Raw genomic sequence first — 27,587 nt, forward strand, 5'->3', positions numbered from 1 at the left:
AGCTACTTATCACAGACAGTTAACAAGTTGAAAGACTACTGATATTTCTTCATCGTCCGCTGTTCCACTGTTCATCGGTGGGAAAGCAAGGTCTCAAGGTCGCGAGTGACAGTTCTCTCTGCCTTATGAGTTCCTTTGTAGCTTGTAACGCCAGGGTAGTGGGTTCGATTCCCGGGACAATCCATACGTAAAATGTATGCACGCATGACTGTAAGCGTCTTTAGATAAAAGCATCTGCTAAATGGCAATATATTATATATTACAGAATCTGTAAACTTTTCCAAAACTAATGGAAAAAATAGGCACCATCTAAAATGAAGAAATTAGACCCATCTTTCCCATTAATTTGGTGTGGTAATCAGAAAGGAGAATATACTCTATGTGCCAGTGCAATACTCTTTGGCCCCAGGCTGTGGGACAGGTATTTGCCTGTACAGCACAGGTTTGGTCTCTAGAATGTTCTCATTGTGACGGTATTGCGACGACGTCTGCACCTGCGATGTACCGCGTGACCCGGGCCCCGTTACCTCGTCGATCCGAACCGTCGAACTGTGAAAACACAGACTTTTTTCGAACAGCGCCAGATTCCCCTCAAAGGTCTGTGTCCAGGCCGTAGTCCATATTGCCCCCCCACCGAAACACTCATCGTCCCTGTGCTGCCTCTGACCCCATCCTCCTCCACCTCCATTCTTCACTCTGTTCTTCTTGGGGGTGACCTGGTTGGGGACTCGACTACTGGATGACCGTCTGATACTTTAAAAGAAGGAGTTTAGACAGCTGACAATATGCAATGAGAACATGTTATTACATGTATGATTGGTCATTAGTGGAATGCTACCAGACCCTCAATAACTAAGGTAAACTTGTGTTGTGATTATTAGGGCACACAGCTTTTTGCAACGAAAACTAACATTTTGTGTTTCTTATTATGTCCTTACAGAATCTTATTTAGTCCCACCCTGTTTCACTCAGTTTTTCTTCCAACTTGGTGCCTAATGAACATGACCCTGCAGTGTGCTGGTACTTACAGGAGTTATGTCTCCGTCTGAAGCCCTTAGACTGGCCTGGCACCTCCAGGTGTTTATCTCCAGAGCTTTTAATTGTTTTATTTAACCTTTATTTAACTAGGCAAGTCAGTTAAGAACAAATTCTTATTTACAATGACGGCCTACCCCGGCCAAACCCTAACCCAGACGACACTGGGCCAATTATGCGCCACCCTATGGGACTCCCAATCACCCGCCGGTTGTGATACAGCCTGGAATCGAACCAGGATCTGAAGTGACACCTCTAGCACTGAGATGCAGTGCCTTAGACCACTGTGATACAGCCTGGAATCGAACCAGGCTCTGTAGTGACGCCTCTAGCACTGAGATGCAGTGCTTTAGACCACTGTGCCACTCGGGAGCTTTTAGAGCACTGCTGCTGTGGGGAAGCCAGCCTCTCCTGGTTCCTGTGGACTCCTCTGTGTGAGACTGACTGGAGCGCTGCTCATCTGAACCACACCATCTCTGCTACTACCAATGTCCAGGACCTTCAGCTCCTTGATGTCCACGGCACTATGGGAGAATAGAGTCACATAAAGGCTGATATCCATTGCATTGTGGGAGAATAGACAGTCTACTAAAAGCTGATGTCCATGGCATTGTGGGAGAATAGACAGTCTACTAAAAGCTGATGTCCATGGCATTGTGGGAGAATAGACAGTCATATAGAGGCTTTGATTTAGTTGGCATGGCACTGTGGTAGACAACAGGGAATTCTGGAAAAGTGAAAATAGAATTGCTCTCAACCCTGGTACAACAATCAGTTAAAGGTAATTGGTTTGAAAACTTTAAAGGATATTTTCTCCTGAATGAATTGATGCTGTGTACATTTGTATAATTTCACAAGAGGGAAGTGTGAAACATAACCTGACCCTTTTAGGGTCTGAGGAGGGATGGAAATTAGGCCCATTAGCCCGATGCTAGTACTTTTCAGAAAGGGCTAGTAGAAAATGTGCCCAACTAGCTGGCTAGGGAAATGTTGTCTTTTCAAATATCGCAAGGCACACATTTTGGACCGTGGCTAGTAAAAATGTCAGTCTACTGGCCAGTCCCCAAAATCCTTAAGTTCCAACCCTGTTGGTTCACATATGTACATTTTACATTTTAGTCATTTAGCAGACACTCTTGTCCAGAGCGACTTACAGTAGTGAATACATACATTTCATGCATTTTTTTTTTATTGTGCTGGCCCCCCGTGGGAATCAAACCCACAACCCTGGCGTTGCAAACACCATGCTCTACCAACTGAGCCACAGGGAAGACCAATGTAGGACAAATGTCACTGTCATAATAAACAGGGGTGAGTTTCCTGAAAGCTTTGTAGTACTAAGATCATTGTTTTGGTCCATTGCCTACAACCAGTGTTTTACCTTGGACTGAAATAGGTGCCTGTATTCATTTTGGGTGCCAGTACCGTTTATGTTTATATTCAGGAATTCTACAATACTTTCGCGTTAATTTTCTATAGAAGGTGTAGAAACTCGGTCAGTAGAAAATCGTTAGGTGTGGGTACACAGTTCCGGTGAGCTCCTGCCCAAGTCAATCATTGCCTACAATGGAGTTATTAGGTAACTTGTGCTACAAAGATTTCAGGAAACTATAAACAGCAGTACCTAAAAGTGACCTCGGGCACAGGGCACTTGACTCTATTGTGGAAGGGCTGCCTAAGGGAGATGGTCTGACTGGACTGGTCCACAGGCGACACCTCGCCTTGGTACACCCCTAGGGTTGCTCCGCATGTTAATCAACACCAGACTACCCAACCGGTCTGCAGCCATCCTGTCTAGTCAAAACGAGAAGAGCATGAACACACGTCTCTTTGATTATAGCTACGCCCGGAAGGGACTTTTCGTAGCAGGTTAAGAGAGCCTTTTTGCTAATCCTTTTCCTAACCGCAAACGATTTTCTTCTAACCAGCAACAAAAAAGTCACTTCAGGTGATAGCTGTATTAAAGTGGCGTGTTTTTAGTGAATCTCATGAACACATATAAGGGTTGCGTTCTACTAGGAGGGGTAATCAACTGTTACCCTACGAGTTCTGAAGCCTGCTGGTTTTGTGTTTTACCTGATCCTTTCTTGTACCACCTGGTGTCTCAGGTCTAAATCGGTCCCTTGATTAGAGGGGAACAATGAAAAACGCAGTGGAACTGGCTTTGAGGTCCAGAATTGAGTTTGAGGGTACTAGGTCAATGCTAGATTAAATATAATATGAGTTCACCACTAAAGAATTTTTGCTATATTACCCAGCTAGCTAGTGGTTACTGTGGATGTAGCTAGCTAGCCAACTGTTTTCTACTTGTTAACTTAGATAGCTAGCATCTTAGCTAGTTAGTTCAATAACAAACTATAGAATGTCATTTGCAACCGAATGTGAATTACCTAATGATTTTGTGTAACATTGATGAAAAGAGTCAGGTTTGCAAGCTCAGTCTCAGCTAACGGCTAGCGAACTCTGGCTAACGTTAGCTAAACATGGCCTCTGACGTCTCATTTTCTCATTCAGAATGGCAATACATGCCTTATTGTTTCATGGAGAAATTAGCATACCTTTTGTGATATTCCGTATGACAGCTGTTTTAATTTAGACTTTGAACTGTTATCCACGAAATGTATTAAATAAAGCGTCCTTGATTGAATGGTTAGCTTTGTTTCAGTAGCATGAGCTAGGGTGACACAACTTCCATACACATTTCTAAATAAAAGTAATCAGAGTTGCAGGGGGGACAGGGGGTATCAAACCGTCTACTTGACCAGACATGAAACACACAGCACAATAAAATGTATGATTTTGTTATCAAATTTCTGTTTATGGAGTAAATATAGGATGTGATGTTTGGTTGATAAAATACCTATAAAGCCACAAACAACATGGTGTGAATGAGAGAAAGGCTATAATGACTAAATACAGAGATTTATTGCGCTCATAACACATGATTTATGTGCAACAAACAACCGATATTGTCTCAAAGTGATGATGTCAGTGTCCCGTTCCATTTTGGACTCACTGTCCTGTTGACAGTAGCAAGTAACTGTGCTATAATACAAGTCCCTGTACAAAATGAGCACCAGGTGAGAGCAGAGGCTTGGGAGGCCCATGGACATCTACACAGCCAGACAGATGTGCCAGACAGATGTGCTGAAGAACAGAGACACACAGCTGCAGCACAGTGGTAGTACTGCACAGAGATGAAACAAGGGAAGGGGGATCAGTGCTGGGATCAGTTCGTTCTTCTTCATTACTGAATTACTTCTCAGAGTGATACTGGTATTTGTGGCTCCCATTTTTGTAACTCTGTCTTCTTTCTGGCCTTTCCTCACCCACACTCTGGTGTGTCCCACAGCAGCTGGCAGATGCAGTGAGTGCTGTTGAGCAGGAGGAGAACTGCAAGACAAGTGAGGATGATGGCTAAGCTGTTAAGAATGGCATTCATGGCAAATTGTTCCCTAGGAGATGGTCAATTCAATTAACTTTAATAAAACTATATTAATCCTTGAGGGGCAATTATTGCTGGCTAGGATACAAATAGAATGACAACAAACATACACAACAAGCATTATGTTATCAGTGCATTTGGAAACTATTCAGACTCCTTCATTTTGTTCCACATTTTGTTTACGTTACAGCCTCATTTTAAAATGCATTCAATAGTTTTTTTCCCCTCATGAATCTACACACAATACCCCATAATGACATCACAATACCCCATAATGACATCACAATACCCCATAATGACATCACAATACGCCATAATGACATCACAATACGCCATAATGACATCACAATACGCCATAATGACATCACAATACCCCATAATGACAATGCAAAAACAGGATTTTAGAAAGTTTTGCAAATGTATTAAAAATAGAAACCTGGAAATAATACATTTACATAAGTATTCAGACCCTTTACCAGTGGTGTAAAGTACTTAAGTCAAAATACTTTAAAGTAGTAAAGTCTTAAGTAGTTTTTTAGGGGTATCTGTACTTTAGTATTTATTTTTATAAAAAAAAAAATATTTAACCTTTATTTAACTAGGAAAGTCAGTTAAGAACAAATTCTTATTTACAATGACGGCCTACTCCGGCCAAACCCGGGCGACGCTGGGCCAATTGTGCGGCGCCCTATGGGACTCCCAATCACGGCCGGATGTGATACAGCCTGGTATTTTTGACAATATTGACTTTTACTTCACAAAATGTCCTAGTAAGGTATCTTTACCTTTAGTCAAGTACGACAATTGGGTTCCAAACTTTTTTGGTACCCTTCCCCAGATCTGTGCCTCGACACAATCCTGTCTCGTAGCTCTACGGACAATTCCTTCGACCTCATGGCTTGGTTTTTACTCTGACATGCACTGTCAACTGTGGGACCTTTATATAGACAGGTGTGTGCCTTTCCAAATCATGTCCAATCAATTTAATTTACCACAGGTGGACTCCAATCAAGTTGTAGAAACATCTCAAGGATGGTTAATGGAAACAGGAAGCACCTGAGCTCAATATACTGTCTCATAGCAAAGGGCCTGAATACTTATGTAAATAAGATATTTCTGTATAATTTTTAATAAATGTAACAAAAAAAAATCTAAAAACCTGTTTTTGCTTTGTCATTATGGGTTATAGTGTGTAGATTGATGAGGGGGAAAAAATATTTTATCCATTTTAGAATAAGGCTGTAATGCAACCAAATATGAAAAAAGTCAAAGGGTCTGAATACTTTTCCGAGGGCACTGTACATGTGCAATTGAAGGGTATACTTGAATGTTTACATTGAAAGAGTCCTTCAGCTGTAAATTGACATATTAAAGATGAGATCAAGTCCAGAGAGGGGGAACGTTATCAAACCTACAGCCTCAAGAGCTAACACAACTCACTGAGAAAAACCTTACCTGTTACACAACAATACTTACAGAGAGGTACGTTGTACAACTACTGGATTTCAAAGTAACCTCATTGAACAAAAACTATTTTGTACAGGCTTGGTTAAAGACAACCCCACTCGGAGTCTGAAGCTGCAGTTGGAGAGGACCCAGAGGAACAGGTGTGTGAGCTCAGTAACCAGCTGGCTGAGGCCAAGGCCCACACCAACAGGCAGGGGCAGGAGACTGCAGATGAAGGAGGAACTAATGACTGTGAGAGATGTGGGAGATATGAATGGATACTGGTTTGTTATGTATTGCAGCATGTGACTGGACTGTGAAAATACACAATAGATTCTTCTTCTTCTTCAATGGTTATGCCTGTTCAAGTATGACCATATTCAGCGATTTGTCTATGACATGGTCTTCAGATGAATGGAAAAGGTGACATCACAGCTGGAGATGACCAAACAGAGGCTGAAGTTCTCATTGGCTCAGCTGCATGAGCTAGCGGCGGAGAGAGTCATCCACATCAATCAGATCGCAGCTCTGGGGACCGGGCGCAGCCAGCTGATTGGAGAGAAGGAGGATGTTGCTGAGCGCTATTGGACGGGGATGGAGGACAGGAGCAGGAAGTGACAGAACTGAGGTAGATATGCTACAGAGTAGATGTGATGCACGTTTAGAAATATGGCACTGGCAAAACATCACCACACACTGTATCACAGAAATGAACAGAATGTTTGAAAGGATTGGCCTGAGAAAGGCTCTGCGTAGAGTCACTGATCTAGATCATGCATCTCAAATAACTACTCATTCATGTGATCAACAAAAAGCTCACCTGTGCCTCTCCTTAAAAAAACACACACAGAATGTCTGACACTTTTCCGCTTAGAAAATCTAGAGCTCACAAGTATTAATGATGGTATTGTCATGTCTCACATCAGGTCACCAATCAATCTCAAGGATGCACTTGAGTCAGAAATACCAGAGATTGCAGAATTGCTGGAGCGAGAAGTGGCAGGATGTGGCCATGGATCTGAACACCGCCCAGGCAGAACTAGAGGAACCCAGAGAGAAGAAACCTGGCTATTTAGTAAGATCATATCTAATGTATCCTGTTTGACATCCATCCATCCATTAAGATGTCTCGACCAACCAACCAATCAATCAATCAATAAAATGATTCATTATGTACCATACAGACACATTAAACTCATTCAGATTAGCATTATTGTGCTGTCTGTACTATTAAAAACTGTTGATGTGTAATATGTTGACTCCAGCTTCAAGAAAAGGACAACTGATGGTGGAGGTTGAGTCACTTCAGACAGAGAGGGGCAGAGAGACAAGTGAGTATGGACCTCTGTGATGTGTACACTACATGGCTCTGTGATGTGTACACTACATGGCTCTGTGAAGTGTACACTACATGGCTCTGTGAAGTGTACACTACATGGCTCTGTGATGTGTACACTACATGGCTCTGTGATGTGTACACTACATGGCTCTGTGAAGTGTACACTACATGGCTCTGTGATGTGTACACTACATGGCTCTGTGAAGTGTACACTACATGGCTCTGTGAAGTGTACACTACATGGCTCTGTGATGTGTACACTACATGGCTCTGTGAAGTGTACACTACATGGCTCTGTGAAGTGTACACTACATGGCTCTGTGAAGTGTACACTACATGGCTCTGTGATGTGTACACTACATGGCTCTGTGAAGTGTACACTACATGGCTCTGTGATGTGTACACTACATGGCTCTGTGAAGTGTACACTACATGGCTCTGTGAAGTGTACACTACATGGCTCTGTGATGTGTACACTACATGGCTCTGTGATGTGTACACTACATGGCTCTGTGAAGTGTACACTACATGGCTCTGTGAAGTGTACACTACATGGCTCTGTGATGTGTACACTACATGGCTCTGTGATGTGTACACTACATGGCTCTGTGATGTGTAGCTCTGTGATGTGTACACTACATGGTACCCTGAGCTTGTACAAATATAAATTCCTGACTGTCTACGCCTATAACCATAACATTACTAAGAAATCTGTTCTTCCTCAAGGAAGAGATTCAGAATCTTCTTCTGCACTGGGCCAGTACAGAGGTAGAGCTGTGCAGAGTCAGAAAACATACTGGTTATCTGTTGAAGGTAGAGCTGGATGCTTGTAAACAACAGTTGGAGCTGGAGAGGAGCATGAGTCAGGCTCTGCACAACACACTCAAAGATAAAGGCAACCCTCATATTTTGGGATTAAATCTCATATATTTGGATTAAACCACATATTTTGATATTAAACCTCATATTTTGATATTAAACCTCATATGTTGATGGTACAGAGCACAAGGGGGCGATACACTCCTGTTTTTTACTGCAGGTGGGGAAGCAGTACACACTTCTGATAAAGGGACAGAGACAGAGTGAGTATGAGCCGATTCTTCAATATATAACAGTTTAGTATTTTCTATGGATCTAGATTTTAGAACTAGGACGACTTGCATAAGCATAGTAACGTATACATTCTGATGAATCCTAACCGTGTCTTTCTGTTGTCTGTCTCTAGACTCTAAATGCAATACATCTTGATTTTTACAGAGACAAAGGAACATTTTACATTTTTTATGTCCTACTATACCACTGCAGACACAGGCTGCACAGGTGTCTTTGGAGGAGTCGGATGGTGAGTGAGGCCAGGTGAGGGCAGAGCTACAGATGGTGCCCCTGGAGGAGGTGGCTGGGGCCAGGTGAGGGCAGAGCTACAGGAGGTGCCCCTGGAGGAGGTGGATTGGGGCCAGGTGAGGGCAGAGCTACAGATGATGTCCTGGAGAAGGTGTTAAAGATCTATCTATCTATCTATCTATCTATCTATCTATCTATCTATCTATCTATCTATCTATCTATCTATCTATCTATCTATCTATCTATCTATCTATCTATCTATCTATCTATCTATCTATCTATCTATCTATCTATCTATCTATCTACAGTGCATTCGGAAAGTATTCAGACCCCTTCCCCTTTTTCCACATTTTGTTATGTTACAGCCATATTCTTAAATGGATTAAATAAAAACAAATCCTCATCAATCTACATACAATACCACATAATGACAAAGTGAAAGCAGTTTTTTAGAATGTTTTACAAATTTAGAAAAATACTACAATTAAATACTTTATTTACGCACAGTACCAGTCAAAAGTTTAGACACACATACTCATTCAAGGGTTTTTTCTTTATTTTCACTATTTTCAACATTGTAGAATAATAGTGAAGACATCAACACTATGAAATAACACATATGGAGTTATGTAGTAACCAAAAAAGTGTTAAACAAATCAAAGTATATATTTTATATTTGAGATTCTTCAACGTAGCCACCCTTTGCCTTGATGACAGCTTTGCAAACTTTTGGCATTCTCTCAACCAGCTTCATGAGGTACTCACCTGGAATGCATTTCAATGAACAGGTGTGCCTTTTAAATGTTAAATAGTGGAATTTCTTTCCTTCTTAATGCGTCCTTCTTAAGCCAATCAGTTGTGTTGTGACAAGGTAGGGGTGTTATACAGAAGATAGCCCTATTTGGTAAAAGGACAAGTCCATATTATGGCAAGAACAGCTCAAATAAGCAAAGAGAAATGACAGTCCATCATTACTTTAAGACATGAAGATCAGTCAATACGGAAAATTTCAAAAACGTTGAAAGTTTCTTCAAGTGCAGTCGCGAAAACCATCAAGGTCTATAATGAAACTGGCTCTCATGTGGAACGCCACAGGAAAGGAAGACCCTGAGCTAACTCTGCTGCAGAGGATAAGTTCATTAGAGTTAATTGCACCTCAGATTGCAGCCTAAATAAATGCTTCACAGAGTTCAAGTAACAGACACATCTTAAAATCAACAGTTCAGAGGAGACTGCATGAATCAGGTCTTCACGATCAAATTTCTGCAAAGAAACCACTACTAAAGGACACCAATAATAAGAAGAGACTTGCTTGGGCCAAGAAACACGAGCAAAGGACATTAGACCGGTGGAAATCTGTAAATTGCTCTGATGAATCCAAATTTGAGATTTTTGGTTCCAACCGTCATGTCTTTGTGAGACAGAGTAGGGGAACGGATGATCTCCACATATATGGTTCCCACCGTGAAGCATGGAGGAGGAGGTGTGATGGTGTGGGGGTGCTATCAGTGATTTATTTATAATTCAAGGCATACTTAATCAGCATGGCTACCACAGCATTCTGCAGCGATACGCCATCCCATCTGATTTGCGCTTGTGGGACTATCATTTGTTTTTCAACAGGACAATGACCCAACACACCTCTAGGCTGTGTAAAGGCTATTTGACCAAGAAGGAGAGTTATGGAGTGCTACATCAGATGACCTGGCCTCCACAATCACCTAACCTCAAGCCAATTGAGATGGTTTGGGATGAGTTGGACTGCAGAGTGAAGGAAAAGCAGCCAACAAGTGCTCAGCATATGTGGGAACTCCTTCAAGACTGTTGGAAAAGCATTCCAGGTGAAGCTGGTTGCCAACAGTGTACAAGGCTGTCATCAAGGCAAAGGGTGGCTACTTTGAAGAATCTAAAAAAGAAAATACATTCTGATTTGTTTAACACATTTTTGGGGTTACTACATGATTCCATATGTGTTATTTCACAGTTTTGATGTCTTCACTATTATTCTACAATGCAGAAAATAGGAAAAATAAAGAAAAGCCCTAGAACGAGTAGGTGTGTCTAAACTTTTGACTGGTATTGTATGTATATATATATATATATATATATATATATATATATATATATATATATATATACATACAGTTGAAGTCGGAAGTTTACATACAGTTAGGTTGGAGTCATTAAAACTCATTTTTCAACCATTCCACAAATTTCTTGTTAACAAACTATAGTTTTGGCAAGTCAGTTAGGACATCTACTTTGTGCATGACACAAGTAATTTTTACAACAATTATTTATTTCACTTATAATTCACTGTATCACAATTCCAGTGGGTCAGAAGTTGAAATACACTAAGTTGACTGTGCCTTTAAACAGCTTGGAAAATTCCAGAAAATGATGTCATGGCTTTAGAAGCTTCTGATAGAAGCATTTGAGTCAATTGGAGGTTTCCCTGTGGATGTATTTCAAGGCCTACCTTCAAACTCAGTGCCTCTTTGCTTGACATCATGGGAAAATCAAAAGAAATCAGCCAAGACCTCAAAAAAAAAATTGTAGACCTTCACAAGTGTGGTTCATCCTTGGGAGCAATTTCCAAACGCCTGAAGGTACCTCATTCATCTGTACAAACAATAGTACGCAGGTATAAACACCATGGGACCACGCAGCCGTCATACCGCTCAGGAAGGAGACGCGTCCTGTCTCCTAGAGATGAACGTACTTTAGTGTGAAAAGTGCAAATCAATCCCAGAACGTGTGAAGATGCTGGAGGAAATAGGTACAAAAGTATCTATATCCACAATAAAACGAGTCCTATATCGACATAACCTGAAAGGCCGCTCAGCAAGGAAGAAGCCACTGCTCCAAAACCGCTATAAAAAAGCCAGACTACGGTTTGCAAATGCACATGGGGACAAAGATTGTACTTTTTGGAGAAATGTCCTCTAGTCTGATGAAACAAAAACAGAACTGTTTGGCCATAATGACCATCATTATGTTTGGAGGAAAAAGGGGCAGGCTTGCAATCCATAGAACACCATCCCAACCGTGAAGCACGGGGGTGGCAGCATCATGTTGTGGGGGTGCTTTGCTGCAGGGGGGACTGGTGCACTTCACAAAATAGATAGCATCATGAGGGAGGAAAATGATGCAGATATATTGAAGCAACATCTCAAGATATCAGTCAGGAAGTTAAAGCTTGGTCGCAAATGGGTCTTCCAAATGGACAATGACCCCAAGCATACTTCCAAAGTAGTGGCAAGATGGCTTAAGGAAAACAAAGTCAAGGTATTGGAGTGGCCATCACAATGCCCTGAACTCAATCCTATAGAAAATTTGTGGGCAGAACTGAAAAAGTGTGTGTGAGTAAGGAAGCCTACAAACCTGACTCAGTTACACCAGCTCTGTCAGGAGGAATGGGCCAAAATTCACCCAACATATTGTGCGAAGCTTGTGGAAGGCTACCCGAAACATTTGACCCAAGTTAAACAATTTAAAAGCAATGCTACCAAATACTAATTGAGTGTATGTAAACTTCTGACCCACTGGGAATGTGATGAAAGAAATAAAAGCTGAAATAAATAATTCTCTACACTATTATTCTGACATTTCACATTCTTAAAATAAAGTGGTGATCCTAACTGACCTAAGACAGGGGATTTTTACTAGGATTAAATGTTAGGAATTGTGAAAAACTGAGTTTAAATGTATTTGGCTAAGGTGTATGTAAACTTCCGACTTCAACTGTTATATATATATATATATATATATATATATATATATATACTGCTCAAAAAAATAAAGGGAACACTTAAACAACACAATGTAACTCCAAGTCAATCACACTTCTGTGAAATCAAACTGTCCACTTAGGAAGCGACACTGATTGACAATAAATTTCACATGCTGTTGTGCAAATGGAATAGTTCCTAAGCTTCCTGGCTGATGTTTTGGTCACTTTTGAATGCTGGCGGTGCTTTCACTCTAGTGGTAGCATGAGACGGAGTCTACAACCCACACAAGTGGCTCAGGTAGTGCAGCTCATCCAGGATGGCACATCAATGCGAGCTGTGGCAAGAAGGTTTGCTGTGTCTGTCAGCGTAGTGTCCAGAGCATGGAGGCGCTACCAGGAGACAGGCCAGTACATCAGGAGACGTGGAGGAGGCCAACAACCCAGCAGCAGGACCGCTACCTCCGCCTTTGTGCAAGGAGGAGCAGGAGAAGCACTGCCAGAGCCCTGCAAAATTACCTCCAGCAGGCCACAAATGTGCATGTGTCTGCTCAAACGGTCAGAAACAGACTCCATGAGGGTTGTATGAGGGCCCGACGTCCACAGGTGGGGGTTGTGCTTACAGCCCAACACCGTGCAGGACGTTTGGCATTTGCCAGAGAACAACAAGATTGGCAAATTCGCCACTGGCGCCCTTTGCTCTTCACAGATGAAAGCAGGTTCACACTGAGCACATGTGACAGACGTGACAGTCTGGAGACGCCGTGGAGAACGTTCTGCTGCCTGCAACATCCTCCAGCATGACCGGTTTGGCGGTGGGTCAGTCATGGTGTGGGGTGGCATTTCTTTGGGGGGCCGCACAGCCCTCCATGTGCTCGCCAGAGGTAGCCTGACTGCCATTAGGTACCGAGATGAGATCCTCAGACCCCTTGTGAGACCATATGCTGGTGCGGTTGGCCCTGGGTTCCTCCTAATGCAAGACAATGCTAGACCTCATGTGGCTGGAGTGTGTCAGCAGTTCCTGCAAGAGGAAGGCATTGATGCTATGGACTGGCCCGCCCGTTCCCCAGACCTGAATCCAATTGAGCACATCTGGGACATCATGTCTCGCTCCATCCACCAACGCCACGTTGCACCACAGACTGTCCAGGAGTTGGCGGATGCTTTAGTCCAGGTCTGGGAGGAGATCCATCAGGAGACCATCCGCCACCTCATCAGGAGCATGCCCGGGCATTGTAGGGAGGTCATACAGGCACGTGGAGGCCACACACACTACTGAGCCTCATTTTTACTTGTTTTAAAGGACATTACATCAAAGTTGGATCAGCCTGTAGTGTGGTTTTCCACTTTAATTTTGACTGTGACTCCAAATCCAGACCTCCATGGGTTGATAAATTGGATTTCCACAGATTATTTTTGTGTGATTTTGTTGTCAGCACATTCAACTATGTAAAGAAAAAAGTATTTAATAAGATTATTTCATCCATTCAGATCTAGGATGTGTTATTTTAGTGTTCCCTTTATTTTTTTGAGCAGTGTATATAAAAAAAAATATAGAAGTATGTGGACACCAATCCAGCACACCGCCATGCAATCGGCATAGCCAAACATTGGCAGTAGAATGGCCCGTACTGAAGAGTTCAGTGACTTTCAACGTGGCACTGTCATAGGATGCCAATAAGTCCAACAAGTCAGTTCATCAAATTTCTGCCCTGCTAGAGCTGCCCCGGTCAACTGTAAGTGCTGTTATTGTGAAGTGGAAACGTCTAGGAACAACAACGGCTCAGCCCTGAAGTGGTAGGTCCCACACGTTCACAGAACGGGACCTCCGAGTGCAGAAGCGCGCAATGCTTAAAAATCTTCTGTCCTCAGTTGCAACACTCCCTACCGAGTTCCAAACCTCCTCTGGAAGCAACGACAGCACAATAACTGTACGTTGGGAGCTTCATGAAATGGGTTTCCATGGCCGAACAGCCGCACACAAGCCTAAGCTCACCATGTGGAATGACAATCGTCGGCTGGAGTGGTGTAAAGCTCACCACCATTGGACTCTGGAGCAGTGGAAAAGTGTTCTCTGGAGTGATGAATCACGCTTCACAATCTTGCAGTCCGACTGACGAACCTTAGCGGATGCCAGGAGAACGCTACCTGCCCCAATGCATAGTGCCAACTGTAAAGTTTGGTGGAGGAGGAATAATGGTCTGGGATAGGCCCCTTAGCCCCTTAGTTCCAGTGAAGGGAAATCTTAACGCTACAGCATACAATGACATTCTAGACGATTCTGTGATTACAACTTTGTGGCAATAGTTTGGGGTAGGCCCTTTGCGGTTTCAGCATGACAATGCCCCCGTGCAAAAAGCAAGGTCCGTACAGAAATGGTTTGTCGAGATCGGTGTGGAAGAACTTGACAGGCCTGTACAGAGCCCTGACTTCAACCCCATCGAACACCTTTGGGATGAATTGGAACGCCGACTGTGAGCCAGGCCTAATCGCCCCCAACATCAGTGCCTGACCTCACTAATGTCCTTGTGGCTGAATGGAAGCAAGTCCCCTCAGCAATGTTCCAACATCTAGTGGAAAGTCTTCCCAGAGGAGTGGAGGCTGTTATAGCATCAGAGGAGGGACCAACTCCATATTAATGCCCATTCTTGGAATGAGATGTTTGACGAGCAGGTGTCCACATACTCTTTGTCATGTAGTGTATCTACAGTACACAGCTACATATATACAGTACCTCCACCAAGCGGTATGATTCTATCATATTCAGTGCTTGTATTCTCCGGTTCAAATGCCAGTTTAAAGCATGAAAGTTTTCCTTTTCAAGTCTCTCTCCAAAGTCATGCTCACGTTCACTTCCAGTCATGCTCAACAGATACCTGCATAGTACAGTATCACTCCATCCAGCTATATTAGCAGTCTATGATCTGCTCAGTCCCAGGAAAATGTTGGTGGTTAAGAGGTCTTCATGGCTTTCTAGCCAATGGATTTTCTCATGGTATGGCTATCCTCAGCTTGTTTTGAGTCCTTCAGGGCCAAAGGTGAACTGATTGAATTGTCCAGAGTACATCAGAGATTGGCTGAGGATGTCCTACAGAGGTTCCGGTTGGTCGGTATCTCTGAATTCTGGAGTATAATTGGTTGGATCTAGGCTATGAGAAAATGTTGCAGTTTTGAAGCTAATTTTCTGCTATTCTACACATTTTGCTATCATAAGCTATCTGGGGGGCTGGTAATCCTACGTGCCCATTCGGTAATCCGGCCCTAACTGGATCTGTCCGCTTATTTGGTTAGTATCCCAATGTTCTGGAGTCTGATTGTTTTTTATTGTTTTCCAAAGGTTCTTGTTGGACGGTGTGCCAGCGTGCCCTCTCCACCTGACCCTGGCTACACACGTCCCTCCAATGAGATCGTCCCGTCTCTGGAGCCTCTGAACCAATCAGAACTCTCCCCAGTACCGTGTTATTGGAGTAGACGTGCTCCTGTCACAATGGGGGGGAGGGGGGGATTGGGGGGGATTGGGGGGGGAAGAGAAGGTTTTACTTGCAATAGTTGTGATCTTTATATGTGGTTGTTTTTCCTACTTTAGTTGAATGCACTGACTGTAAGTCGCTCTGGATAAGAGTCTGTTAAATTACTTCAATGTCAATAATAGAAAGGGTTATGTTATTTCTGTAGGGTCTTTTTACAGAAACCCGTATTTATATATCTATATCTAATGTGAGGTAATCATACGTCGTATGAAAAGCAGAGGAAAGTAACTCCTCCTACCTGCATGACGATGAACTCCATCATGAGGGGCAGTGTAGTGACATCACCAGGGGGCAGGTCAAACAGGAAGGGGGTGTTGGCCCCGCTCACACCCTTCATCTCCTTGGTTCTGATCACCAACCCTTCATGACTCAGGTTGATCACCATATGGTAGTCTGTAGAGAGTAGAGACGTATACAAATATCAGACTCTACTACCTCTCTTCAACAACACTAATGCTAAATGCTTCAGGGTATTACTACAGTATTACTACAGTACTTCCAATAAAGCAGCTGTGGGAAGAGAGGACCAACAATAATCACATAGACGTACCCATGGAATGTATTCAGCAAAGAAATATGATTTAATATGAATATAATAAACATATCACATTTTATTCTAGAGTCCGAGAGTCATATAATCCACAACGGTGAACAGGAAGGCTGAATAGATGCTATAAATTACACTCTCATTCCAGTATCCCAGCATTAAACTGTCAGTCTAAAGCTGACCAACCAATAAGCAGCTCTTTTAAATCAGCACTGGGCTACAGGGGATTGAAACATTGTCTGGAGGATTGTGAAGAGAGAGACAGAGAGGATTAAACCACAATCACAATGTCATTTAAAAAAAAAAGGATGATCTCCTGCTGCATTAATTTGGCTCCTGTAAGACATCTTTTAATCCTCAAAACATTAAAAGCAAACATGAGGGTTTACTTTACTGTTACCTCTGGCCCTAAAAAGCAAAGCTCAGAGGCCAGGGCAACAACCCACGCAGCTCAACGACCTTACATAATGTCTGGATCTGGGTGGATGGATGGATGAACACAATATGGCTGTTTGGTGAGGGAATAGAGCCCAGGTAGTTGCAGAGGGAGAGAGATGGGGAAGGAGACAGAGAGAGAGAGGAAGATGGAGAACGAGAAAGAGAGAGGGAGGGAGGGAGAGATTGAGATCAAGAGAGGGAGAGAGAGAGAGAGAGAAAGAAAGAGAGGGGGAGAGATTGGGACCAAGAGTCAGAGACAGGGAGGGAGGGAGGGAGAGAGAGAGACAGAGAGGGAGGGAGACATGTTCCACCTGTTTCTCCTAGTGTATGGGTTTACTCCTATATGTGAGGTTGACCAGATACAGAGAGACAAAGTTAGAGACAGAGTAGGTTTCCTGGTGCTCCTAGTGTATGTGTGAGGTTGGGTTACCTGGTACTCCTAGTGTATGTGTGAGGATGGGTTACCTGGTGCTCCTAGTGTATGTGTGAGGTTGGGTTACCTGGTGCTCCTAGTGTATGTGTGAGGATGGGTTACCTGGTACTCCTAGTGTATGTGTGAGGATGGGTTACCTGGTGCTCCTAGTGTATGTGTGAGGTTGGGTTACCTGGTGCTCCTAGTGAGGTGAGGATGGGTTACCTGATGCTCCTAGTGTATGTGTGAGGATGGGTTACCTGGTGCTCCTAGTGTATGTGTGAGGTTGGGTTACCTGGTGCTCCTAGTGTATGTGTGAGGTTGGGTTACCTGGTGCTCCTAGTGTATGTGTGAGGTTGGGTTACCTGGTACTCCTAGTGTATGTGTGAGGTTGGGTTACCTGGTGCTCCTAGTGTATGTGTGAGGTTGGGTTACCTGGTACTCCTAGTGTATGGGTGAGGTTGGGTTACCTGGTACTCCTAGTGTATGTGTGAGGATGGGTTACCTGGTACTCCTAGTGTGTGTGTGAGGATGGGTTACCTGGTACTCCTAGTGTATGTGTGAGGATGGGTTACCTGGTACTCCTAGTGTATGTGTGAGGATGGGTTACCTGGTGCTCCTAGTGTGTGTGTGAGGATGGGTTACCTGGTACTCCTAGTGTATGTGTGAGGATGGGTTACCTGGTGCTCCTAGTGTGTGTGTGAGGATGGGTTACCTGGTACTCCTAGTGTATGTGTGAGGATGGGTTACCTGGTGCTCCTAGTGTGTGTGTGAGGATGGGTTACCTGGTACTCCTAGTGTATGTGTGAGGATGGGTTACCTGTTACTCCTAGTGTATGTGTGAGGATGGGTTACCTGTTACTCCTAGTGTATGTGTGAGGATGGGTTACCTGTTACTCCTAGTGTATGTGTGAGGATGGGTTACCTGGTACTCCTAGTGTATGTGTGAGGATGGGTTACCTGGTACTCCTAGTGTATGGGTGAGGTTGGGTTACCTGGTACTCCTAGTGTGTGAGGTTGGGTTACCTGGTGCTCCTAGTGTATGGGTGAGGTTGGGTTATCTGGTGCTCCTAGTGTGTGAGGTTGGGTTAACTGGTGCTCCTAGTGTGTGAGGTTGGGTTACCTGGTGCTCCTAGTGGGTGAGGATGGGTTACCTGGTACTCCTAGTGTATGTGTGAGGTTGGGTTACCTGGTGCTCCTAGTGTATGTGTGAGGATGGGTTACCTGGTACTCCTAGTGTATGTGTGAGGATGGGTTACCTGGTACTCCTAGTGTATGTGTGAGGATGGGTTACCTGGTACTCCTAGTGTATGTGTGAGGTTGGGTTACCTGGTGCTCCTAGTGGGTGAGGATGGGTTACCTGGTGCTCCTAGTGTGTGAGGTTGGGTTACCTGGTGCTCCTAATGTGTGAGGTTGGGTTAACTGGTGCTCCTAGTGTGTGAGGTTGGGTTACCTGGTGCTCCTAGTGTGTGAGGTTGGGTTACCTGGTGCTCCTAATGTGTGAGGTTGGGTTACCTGGTGCTCCTAGTGTGCGAGGTTGGGTTAACTGGTGCTCCTAGTGGGTGAGGTTGGGTTACCTGGTGCTCCTAGTGTGTGAGGTAGGGTTACCTGGTGCTCCTAATGTGTGAGGATGGGTTACGTGGTGCTCCTAGTGGGTGAGGTTGGGTTACCTGGTGCTCCTAGTGTGTGAGGTTGGGTTACCTGGTGCTCCTAGTGTGTGAGGTTGGGTCACCTGGTGCTCCTAATGTGTGAGGTTGGGTTACCTGGTGCTCCTAGTGTGTGAGGTTGGGTTACCTGGTGCTTCAAGTGCATGGGTGAGGTTGGGTTACCTGGTGCTCCCAGTGTGTGAGGTTGGGTTACGTGGTGCTCCTAGTGTATGGGTGAGGTTGGGTTACCTGGTGCTCCCAGTGTGTGAGGTTGGGTTAACTGGTGCTCCTAGTGTATGGGTGAGGTTGGGTTACCTGGTGCTCCTAGTGTGTGAGGTTGGGTTACCTGGTGCTCCTAGTGTATGTGTGAGGATGGGTTACCTGGTACTCCTAGTGTATGTGTGAGGTTGGGTTACCTGGTGCTCCTAGTGGGTGAGGATGGGTTACCTGATGCTCCTAGTGTGTGAGGTTGGGTTACCTGGTGCTCCTAATGTGTGAGGTTGGGTTAACTGGTGCTCCTAGTGTGTGAGGTTGGGTTACCTGGTGCTCCTAGTGTGTGAGGTTGGGTTACCTGGTGCTCCTAGTGTGTGAGGTTGGGTTACCTGGTGCTCCTAGTGTGCGAGGTTGGGTTAACTGGTGCTCCTAGTGGGTGAGGTTGGGTTACCTGGTGCTCCTAGTGTGTGAGGTAGGGTTACCTGGTGGTCCTAATGTGTGAGGATGGGTTACGTGGTGCTCCTAGTGGGTGAGGTTGGGTTACCTGGTGCTCCTAGTGTGTGAGGTTGGGTTACCTGGTGCTCCTAGTGTGTGAGGTTGGGTCACCTGGTGCTCCTAATGTGTGAGGTTGGGTTACCTGGTGCTCCTAGTGTGTGAGGTTGGGTTACCTGGTGCTTCAAGTGCATGGGTGAGGTTGGGTTACCTGGTGCTCCCAGTGTGTGAGGTTGGGTTACGTGGTGCTCCTAGTGTATGGGTGAGGTTGGGTTACCTGGTGCTCCCAGTGTGTGAGGTTGGGTTAACTGGTGCTCCTAGTGTATGGGTGAGGTTGGGTTACCTGGTGCTCCTAGTGTGTGAGGTTGGGTTACCTGGTGCTCCTAGTGTGTGAGGTTGGGTTACCTGGTGCTCCTAGTGTGTGAGGTTGGGTTACCTGGTGCTCCTAGTGTGTGAGGTTGGGTTACCTGGTACTCCTAGTGTGTGAGGTTGGGTTACCTGGTGCTCCTAGTGTGTGAGGTTGGGTTACCTGGTACTCCTAGTGTGTGAGGTTGGGTTACCTGGTGCTTCTAGTGTGTGAGGTTGGGTTACCTGGTGCTCCTAGTGTGTGAGGTTGGGTTACCTGGTGCTCCCAGTGGGTGAGGTTGGGTTACCTGGTGCTCCTAGTGTGTGAGGTTGGGTTACCTGGTGCTCCTAGTGTGTGAGGTTGGGTTACCTGGTGCTCCCAGTGTGTGAGGTTGGGTTACCTGTTGTAAGGTTGGCCAGGTTATCTACTCGGAGGACCATGGCCTTGATGCGGTGGGCCAGGGTCTGATACTGGAGCAGGATAAACAGCTGACCCTGGACCTGTGGGCTGAGGCTCAGTCCTCTACTGGTCGTCGCATCCTGGGAGGTCAGGCTCTGCATGGGGTCAAAGGTAAAAAGGGCAAACAATCTGATGCCCGACCGTAAGCAATCTAGAAGGCATGGGATTCTGTCACAGACAACCTGTAGCCTTACAAAACAAGCCTTGGGACACATTTCTCTGAGACTGTGATTGGCCATGTTCCAGGCCGCCAGTTGAGTACCAAATCTCACAACACCTGGATAAATGTTTATCATGTAACGTCAGTAATCACATCAATATAATATCGCAATCTGATGCTCAACTGACTGCAATCTAGATGCCGTGACATTCATTCAGTGGTTAATTTGTGCAGCAAAACAACTGCTTTGGATCTGGTTCTGGAACGCACTCAGACGGACTGTTTTCATACAGCAGAGTACAGTACAGACTACTGTATGTTAATAATGTCAAAGTGCGCTGGACTGCTTGGATCATTGTCACATGATTAAAGGACACTAGCTAAGCCTGCTATCACAGAGCAGGTCTTACCCTTGACGCTGCACGTAACACGACATAACAGAAGAAAATATACATTCATTTGACCCATGTAACCTATTTTTCTCTTCACGCTGTCTTTCATATTAAAATGCTCGTCTACATTACCATTAACCTAATTTCAAATGATAAAATCACAAACTCCATCTGTCTTTGTCATAACAAACCCATGTTCACCCGTAGATCTCGTCGTCACAGATCCCCAGCCTCACGTCAATTCAAAACACCACTAGATGTATCATCTCTCTCATACTAATGTTCTTTCCAATACAGTACATTAACCTAATTTACACTGATTCAATTGATAAACACATCCATGTCCTCTTCACACAGATCACAGAAGTCAATTCAAAACACGTCATCAGTATCACCGTCATAATTATATTGCTAAACACATCAATTCAAACCACCATAGATCACTACCTTTTTTAGCTTCCACTTCTTGGGGTTAAGCTCCTTAGTACAGTGGATGGAATGATCTGTCTTCCAGTCCTTACCCCCCAGCTGTACCTCTAGTTCCCCCAGCAGAGAGCCCCTCAGGCTGGGTAGGTTTTGTGTGTACACAGCCAGTCTGAGCACACAGCGCTGAAGTTCCTCCAGGGAACCAGCCTTCAGGGTCAAGCCCAGGGTGTGGGGGTCCGGACTAGGCCCAGGGCTGAGGCTGGGGTTGGGGCTAAGGCTGGGGCTACAGAGGGTGGAGGCCTGGAGGGGGAAGGGGCACAGAGGGGCTAGGCTGGCCATCACCGACACCTCCCCCCAGGCGGTGAGTGGTTCCGGTAAGGCTGAGGACCGTGATGCTCAGGGTGCCTTTCTCTGAGGAGAAGGACATGGTGAAGTGGAGGGTTGGGGCCGGCCGAGCTGGTGCTCTGCAGCTGGACCCGTAATGGAGGGTGTGGAGTGGGATGGGGGCGGGGGCGGGGTGGCCATCCTCGGGGGCGCATGGGGAAGGGGTATGGGATGAGGATGTACTGGTGAGTCTTCTGCGCTCGCTGTAGAGGCTGTGTCCCGTGATGGAGTAACTCCGCTCCAGAGTCTGGCGAGTCTTGGAGATGAGACCCAGACGAGGGAGGGAGGGGAAAGAGGAGCGTCCCCCCGCCGTGGTGGGAGTTCATGGGCTTGTAGTGAGGGGAGGAGATGGAGGGGGTAGATAGGCGACGCAGGGGGAAGTAGGACTTTGGATGCTGCTCGGAGGAGGCTCCACGGGAGGAGCGGTGGGAGGAGACGGGAAAGGTGGTGAAGTCGTCATCGGAGGGAGTAGGGCTGCTGAAGGTGGTGGGGTACTCCACCACCTCCCCGTCTAGGTCCTCGTACTGCTGCCTGGTTGTGGTGGTCCCTGCCTGGGGGGGATAAGGCGAAGCGGGGCTCTGTGTCTGGACTCCCAGGGTCATGGTGTCACCAGGTGGGGGTGGTGGTGTTCTGGGCTCCTGGTCTTGGAGAGGACAGGTTTTACTCCTCTTCCAGCACAACACACAGCCCAGGATTAGACAGAGACAGAATGTCACCAAGCCAACCAACAGCAGAACCTGCAGATGGACTACAGAACAAGGAAGATTTAAAAAAAAAAAATATATATATATAATTCAAATGGGCCGTGTGAAATAGCAGGACTGATTTCTAGTCCCAGTCCACCCATGCTAGCTAGTAAGTCATTGACAATGATCATGGTACAAAATGGAGAAGGAAGCATTAATCAACCCTTTCCTTAAAGACCTGAACTAAGCATTATAAGTCAACAACCACATTTTAAGTTAAAAGAAAACTTGACATTGTTACATTATTTGTACAGTATTTGATAATATTAGTCATATTTCTTTAGGCTTAGATGATTTATAACAACATATATATATATTTTGCTATTCCTTCAAGCTGAACTATACCTCCCAGCTGAACCATACCTCCTTGCTGAACCATACCTCCCTACTGAACTATACCTCCCAGCTGAACCATACCTCCTTGCTGAACCATACCTCCCTACTGAACTATACCTCCCAGCTGAACCATACCTCCTTGCTGAACCATACCTCCCTACTGAACTATACCTCCCAGCTGAACCATACCTCCTTGCTGAACCATACCTCCCTACTGAACCATACCTCCCAGCTGAACCATACCTACCAGCTGAACCATACCTCCCTACTGAACCATACCTCCCTAATGAACCATACCTCCCAGCTGAACCATACCTCCCAGCTGAACCATACCTCCCAGCTGAACCATACCTCCCTACTGAACCATACCTCCCTACTGAACCATACCTCCCAGCTGAACCATACCTCCCAGCTGAACCATACCTCCCTACTGAACCATACCTCCCAGCTGAACCATACCTCCCTACTGAACCATACCTCCCAGCTGAACCATACCTCCCAGCTGAACCATACCTCTCTACTGAACCATACCTCCTAGCTGAACCATAGATCCACATTGAACCATACCTCCCTACTGAACCATACCTCCCTGCTGAAATATACCTCCCTACTGAACTATACCTCCCTACTGAACCATACCTCCCTGCTGAACTATACCTCGCAGCTGAACCATACCTCCTAGCTGAACCATACATCCACGTTGAACCATACCTCCCAGCTGAACTATACCTTCCAATTGCTTGGTGAACAGGACCTGTATGAGCAGCCAGATGAACAGTATGACCATAATGCCTTCGATCATTCCTTTACAGCAGAAGAGTACCACTGCCTGCCACAGGGTCTGGCCAGGGTATTCCTCATCGTGGTAAGGCATGGTGCTGCTGATGCCCCAATGTCTTATTGGACTTGAGTTATTCTTTTAAGTGAAGCGAAGGGTCTAAAGAGTGCATCTTCATGGATGCCCATTGGGCTCTATAGAGTGAGCAGAAACTTCACTTAAATATGGATCCTAGGAGAGATAGCTTACTCCATAGCTCAACTCCTACTCCAGTACATTAGATCCAGAAGACTTTGTAGATATATAAGTGGTTCTACAGGGAGGACCTGGGTCCCAGAGGTCTTATTGGGACTTGACTTATTCCGTTCAGCTCCTAGTGGAGCAGAGGGCCTCAACAGTGCTAGTCTCTAGAGAATCCTGGGGTCCTACTGGAAAATCTCCACAGAAATACGGTGCCTCTAAACATCCACTGGATCCATTACACAGAGTTAGGACTCATTGCCGAGGTAGGATGGATAGTACATTCAGTTCAGTAAAGGGAAAAGCCTGAGTTTAGATATGAGGTATCTAAACATCCACAGCAGAATACAGTCCCCAGGTTCCACAAAATTACAGTTCTGGTTAAGGATGGATATGTCATTGTGTGTAGCATAAGGAGAGACAGTTCTGGTTAAGGATGGTTGTCATTCTGTGCAGCATAGGGAAGAGCCAGTTCTGGTTAAGGATGGTTGTCATATTGTGCAGCATAGGGAAGAGCCAGAGATTAAATCCTGTAGGTACTTCACTTTATTTCTAAACATTCGTACCAGTTCAGAGAATCCAGAAGAGTTCAGATGGATTGCCGAGTTAGGGAGGATTGCAGGATGATTGCATTCTGTGAAGCAGAGCAGAGTTTCAATCATGTCAGTACTTCTTCTGCTCTGTGTCTTTATTCCTGCTCCGTGTCTTATTCCTGCTCCATGTCTTATTCCTGGTCCGTCTTATTCCTGCTCCGTGTCTAATTCCTGCTCCGTGTCTTTATTCCTGCTCCGTGTCTTTATTCCTGCTCCGTGTCTTATTCCTGCTCCGTGTCTTATTCCTGCTCCGTGTCTAATTCCTGCTCCGTGTCTTTATTCCTGCTCCGTGTCTTTATTCCTGCTCCGTGTCTTATTCCTGCTCCGTGTCTTATTCCTGCTCCGTGTCTTATTCCTGCTCCATGTCTTTATTCCTGCTCCGTGTCTTATTCCCAATCCAAAATCTCTCTTTCTTTCTTCTTTAGCTTTTCTCTTCAGAAGGCTCTTTGTTTGCCCCACATTGCTTCAGAGTGATGACCAAAGTCACAAAGAAAGGAGAACCGCATCTACCTTATATCATTCCAAAATTCCCCATTTCCACACTGCTTCAAGGATGAGTTGGCCAATCTTGCAGTCCTTCTCCAATGTCCTCTCTGTGATTCAATCCAGCCAGGACAATAATTCCAGAGATTAAAGGTTTTGGTAATTCTACAGAGAGACTCCCCAGTGAGAGAGGCAGGGGCCGGGAGGGGGAGGAGGACCAGGCGGGGGGGGGAGGAGGCGGGAGCGGTTACAGGATGAATGAAACTGGTGCTCCAGATGTCAATCCAGCAGTGTCACTAGTACCGACCTCACACACACACACACACACACACACACACACACACACACACACACACACACACACACACACACACACACACACACACACACACACACACAGTACGCCGCCCCTCCACACACGCAAATACACACACACACACACACACACACACACACACACACACACACACACACACACACACACACACACACACACACACACACACACACACACACACACACACACACAGTTCACCTACCCTTCACCCCTCATCCCTGTATGTGCACACACACACAACCCCCCCTCAAGCTGTCACTTCTATTAGCATGTCCACAGTCATCCATCTGTTGCACATCCAAGTTCAGGAATTGACTCTCCTAATCCGGAAACAAACTCCTTCTCTCCATTCCACACACAAAAACACACTTTAAGATGGTGCGGAGGAGTCATTAAAACTATTTTTCAACCACTCCACAAATTTCTTGTTGGCAAGTCGCTTAGGACATCTACTTTGTGCATGACACAAGTAATTTTTCCAACAATTGTTTACAGACAGATAATTTCACTTATAATTCACTGTATCACAATTCCAGTGGGTCAGAAGATTACATACACTAAGTCTCCTACAGATAAACGTACTTTGGTGCAAAAATTGCAAATCAATCCCAGAACAACAGCAAATAACCTTGTAAAGATGCTGGAGGAAACAGGTACAAAAGTATCTATATCCACAGTAAAACAAGTCCTATATCGACATAACCTGAAAGGCCGCTCAGCCACTGCTTCAAAACCGCCATAAAAAAGCCAGACTACGGGTTGCAACTGCACATGGGGACAAAGATCGTACTTTTTGGAGAAATGTCCTCTGGTCTGATGTAACACAAATATAACTGTTTGGTCATAATGACCATCGTTATGTTTGGAGGAAAAGGGGGGATGCTTGCAAGATAAAGAACACCATCCCAACCGTGAAGCACAGGGGTGGCAGCATCATGTTGTGGTGGTGCTTACTGCAGGAGGGACTGGTGCACTTCACAAAATAGATAGCATCATGAGGAAAGAAAATGTTGTGGATATATTGAAGCAACATCTCAAGACATCAGTCAGGAAGTTAAAGCTTGGTCACAAATGGGTCTTCCAAATGGACAATGACCCCAAGCATACTTCCAAAGTTGTGGCAAAATGGCTTAAGGAAAACAAAGTCAAGGTATTGGAGTGGCCTTCACAAAGCCCTAACCTCAATTCTATAGAACATTTGTGGGAGAACTGAAAAAGCGTGTGCGAGCAAGGAGGCCTACAAATCTGACTCAGTAACACCAGCTCTGTCAGGAGGAATGGGTCAAAATTCACCCAACTTATTGTGGGAAGCTTGTGGAAGGCTACCCGAAACGTTTTACCCAAGTTAAACAATTTAAAGGCAATGCTACCAAATACTAATTGAGTGTATGTAAACTTCTGACCCACTGGGAATGTGATGAAAGAAATAAAAGCTGAAATAAATAATTCTCTCTACTATTATTCTGACATTTCACATTCTTAAAATAAAGTGGTGATCCTAACTGACCTAAGACAGGGAAATATTTACTAGGATTAAATGTCAGGAATTATGAAAAACTGAGTTTAAATGTATTTGACTAAGGTGTATGTAAACTTCCGACTTCAACTGTATACCTATATTCATCTATACACATACATCTACACACATACATATATACACATACATCTACACACATACATCTACACACATACATCTACATACATACATCTATACACATACATCTATACACATACATGTACACACATACATCTATACACATACATCTATACACATATATCTACATACATACATCTACATACATACATCTATACACATACATCTATACACATACATGTACACACATACATCTATACACATACATCTATACACATACATCTACATACATACATCTACATACATACATCTATACACATACATCTACACACATACATCTATACACATACATCTACACACATACACACTTTGTTTTTGAATATACCTTTATTATTCCCCAAACCCTACCACCCTTCCCCCAATTGGAGTAAACTAATAAACAATAACACTTAGACGTTTACTTCCAGCTTGTACATACTATACACATTTTACAGACATAATCTATTATACAAAAGTATTTTTTTTTTGTCCTGGCCTTCTATTTCTGATGTCCATCCAGTTTGATTATATTTGCCATATATTTTTCAACTGTGATGCATCACAAAAGCACTGAACATTTCTATTCTCATAGCTTCTACAGATTGTAAATTAAAGATACATTTTTTTTGCTAAAGTAATTATATTATTGGTCAATTGACT

The 27,587-nt window shown here is 44.6% G+C and overlaps 1 protein-coding gene and 1 long non-coding RNA gene across 3 annotated transcripts; one reads left to right on the forward strand and one right to left on the reverse strand.

The window, feature by feature from the left end:
- The first annotated feature begins 6,462 nt into the window (after positions 1–6,462).
- Positions 6,463–8,817, forward strand: LOC123729870 (uncharacterized). 2 transcript variants are annotated; one of them, XR_006761557.1, is made up of 4 exons: positions 6,463–6,554; positions 6,853–7,001; positions 7,192–8,347; positions 8,571–8,817. It is a non-coding gene; the product is annotated as an uncharacterized lncRNA (long non-coding RNA). The 2 variants fall into 2 exon arrangements; XR_006761556.1 differs by having other exon boundaries at positions 7,192–8,817.
- Positions 8,818–15,011: 6,194 nt separating this feature from the next.
- LOC106584707 (synaptotagmin-4) lies at positions 15,012–17,003 on the reverse strand. The gene is made up of 2 exons (XM_014170222.2): positions 16,105–17,003; positions 15,012–15,815 (listed from the first exon to the last, which is right to left on the reverse strand). Exons 1-2 carry the CDS (start codon positions 16,249–16,251, stop codon positions 15,624–15,626), a joined length of 339 nt encoding a protein of 112 aa, XP_014025697.2. The 5' UTR covers positions 16,252–17,003; the 3' UTR covers positions 15,012–15,623.
- Between the last annotated feature and the right edge of the window lie 10,584 nt (positions 17,004–27,587).

This window comes from Salmo salar, chromosome ssa23 (assembly GCF_905237065.1).
Source record: "Salmo salar chromosome ssa23, Ssal_v3.1, whole genome shotgun sequence".
Taxonomy (NCBI): domain Eukaryota; kingdom Metazoa; phylum Chordata; class Actinopteri; order Salmoniformes; family Salmonidae; genus Salmo; species Salmo salar.

Coding starts and splice junctions, on each gene's coding strand:
- LOC106584707 (XM_014170222.2), bottom strand. CDS start 16,251: ATGGTGATCAACCTGAGTCATGAAGGGTTGGTGATCAGAACCAAGGAG. Junction 15,816..16,104: donor TGGAGTTCATCGTCATGCAG/GTAGGAGGAGTT, acceptor CCATTGTGACAG/GAGCACGTCTACTCCAATAA.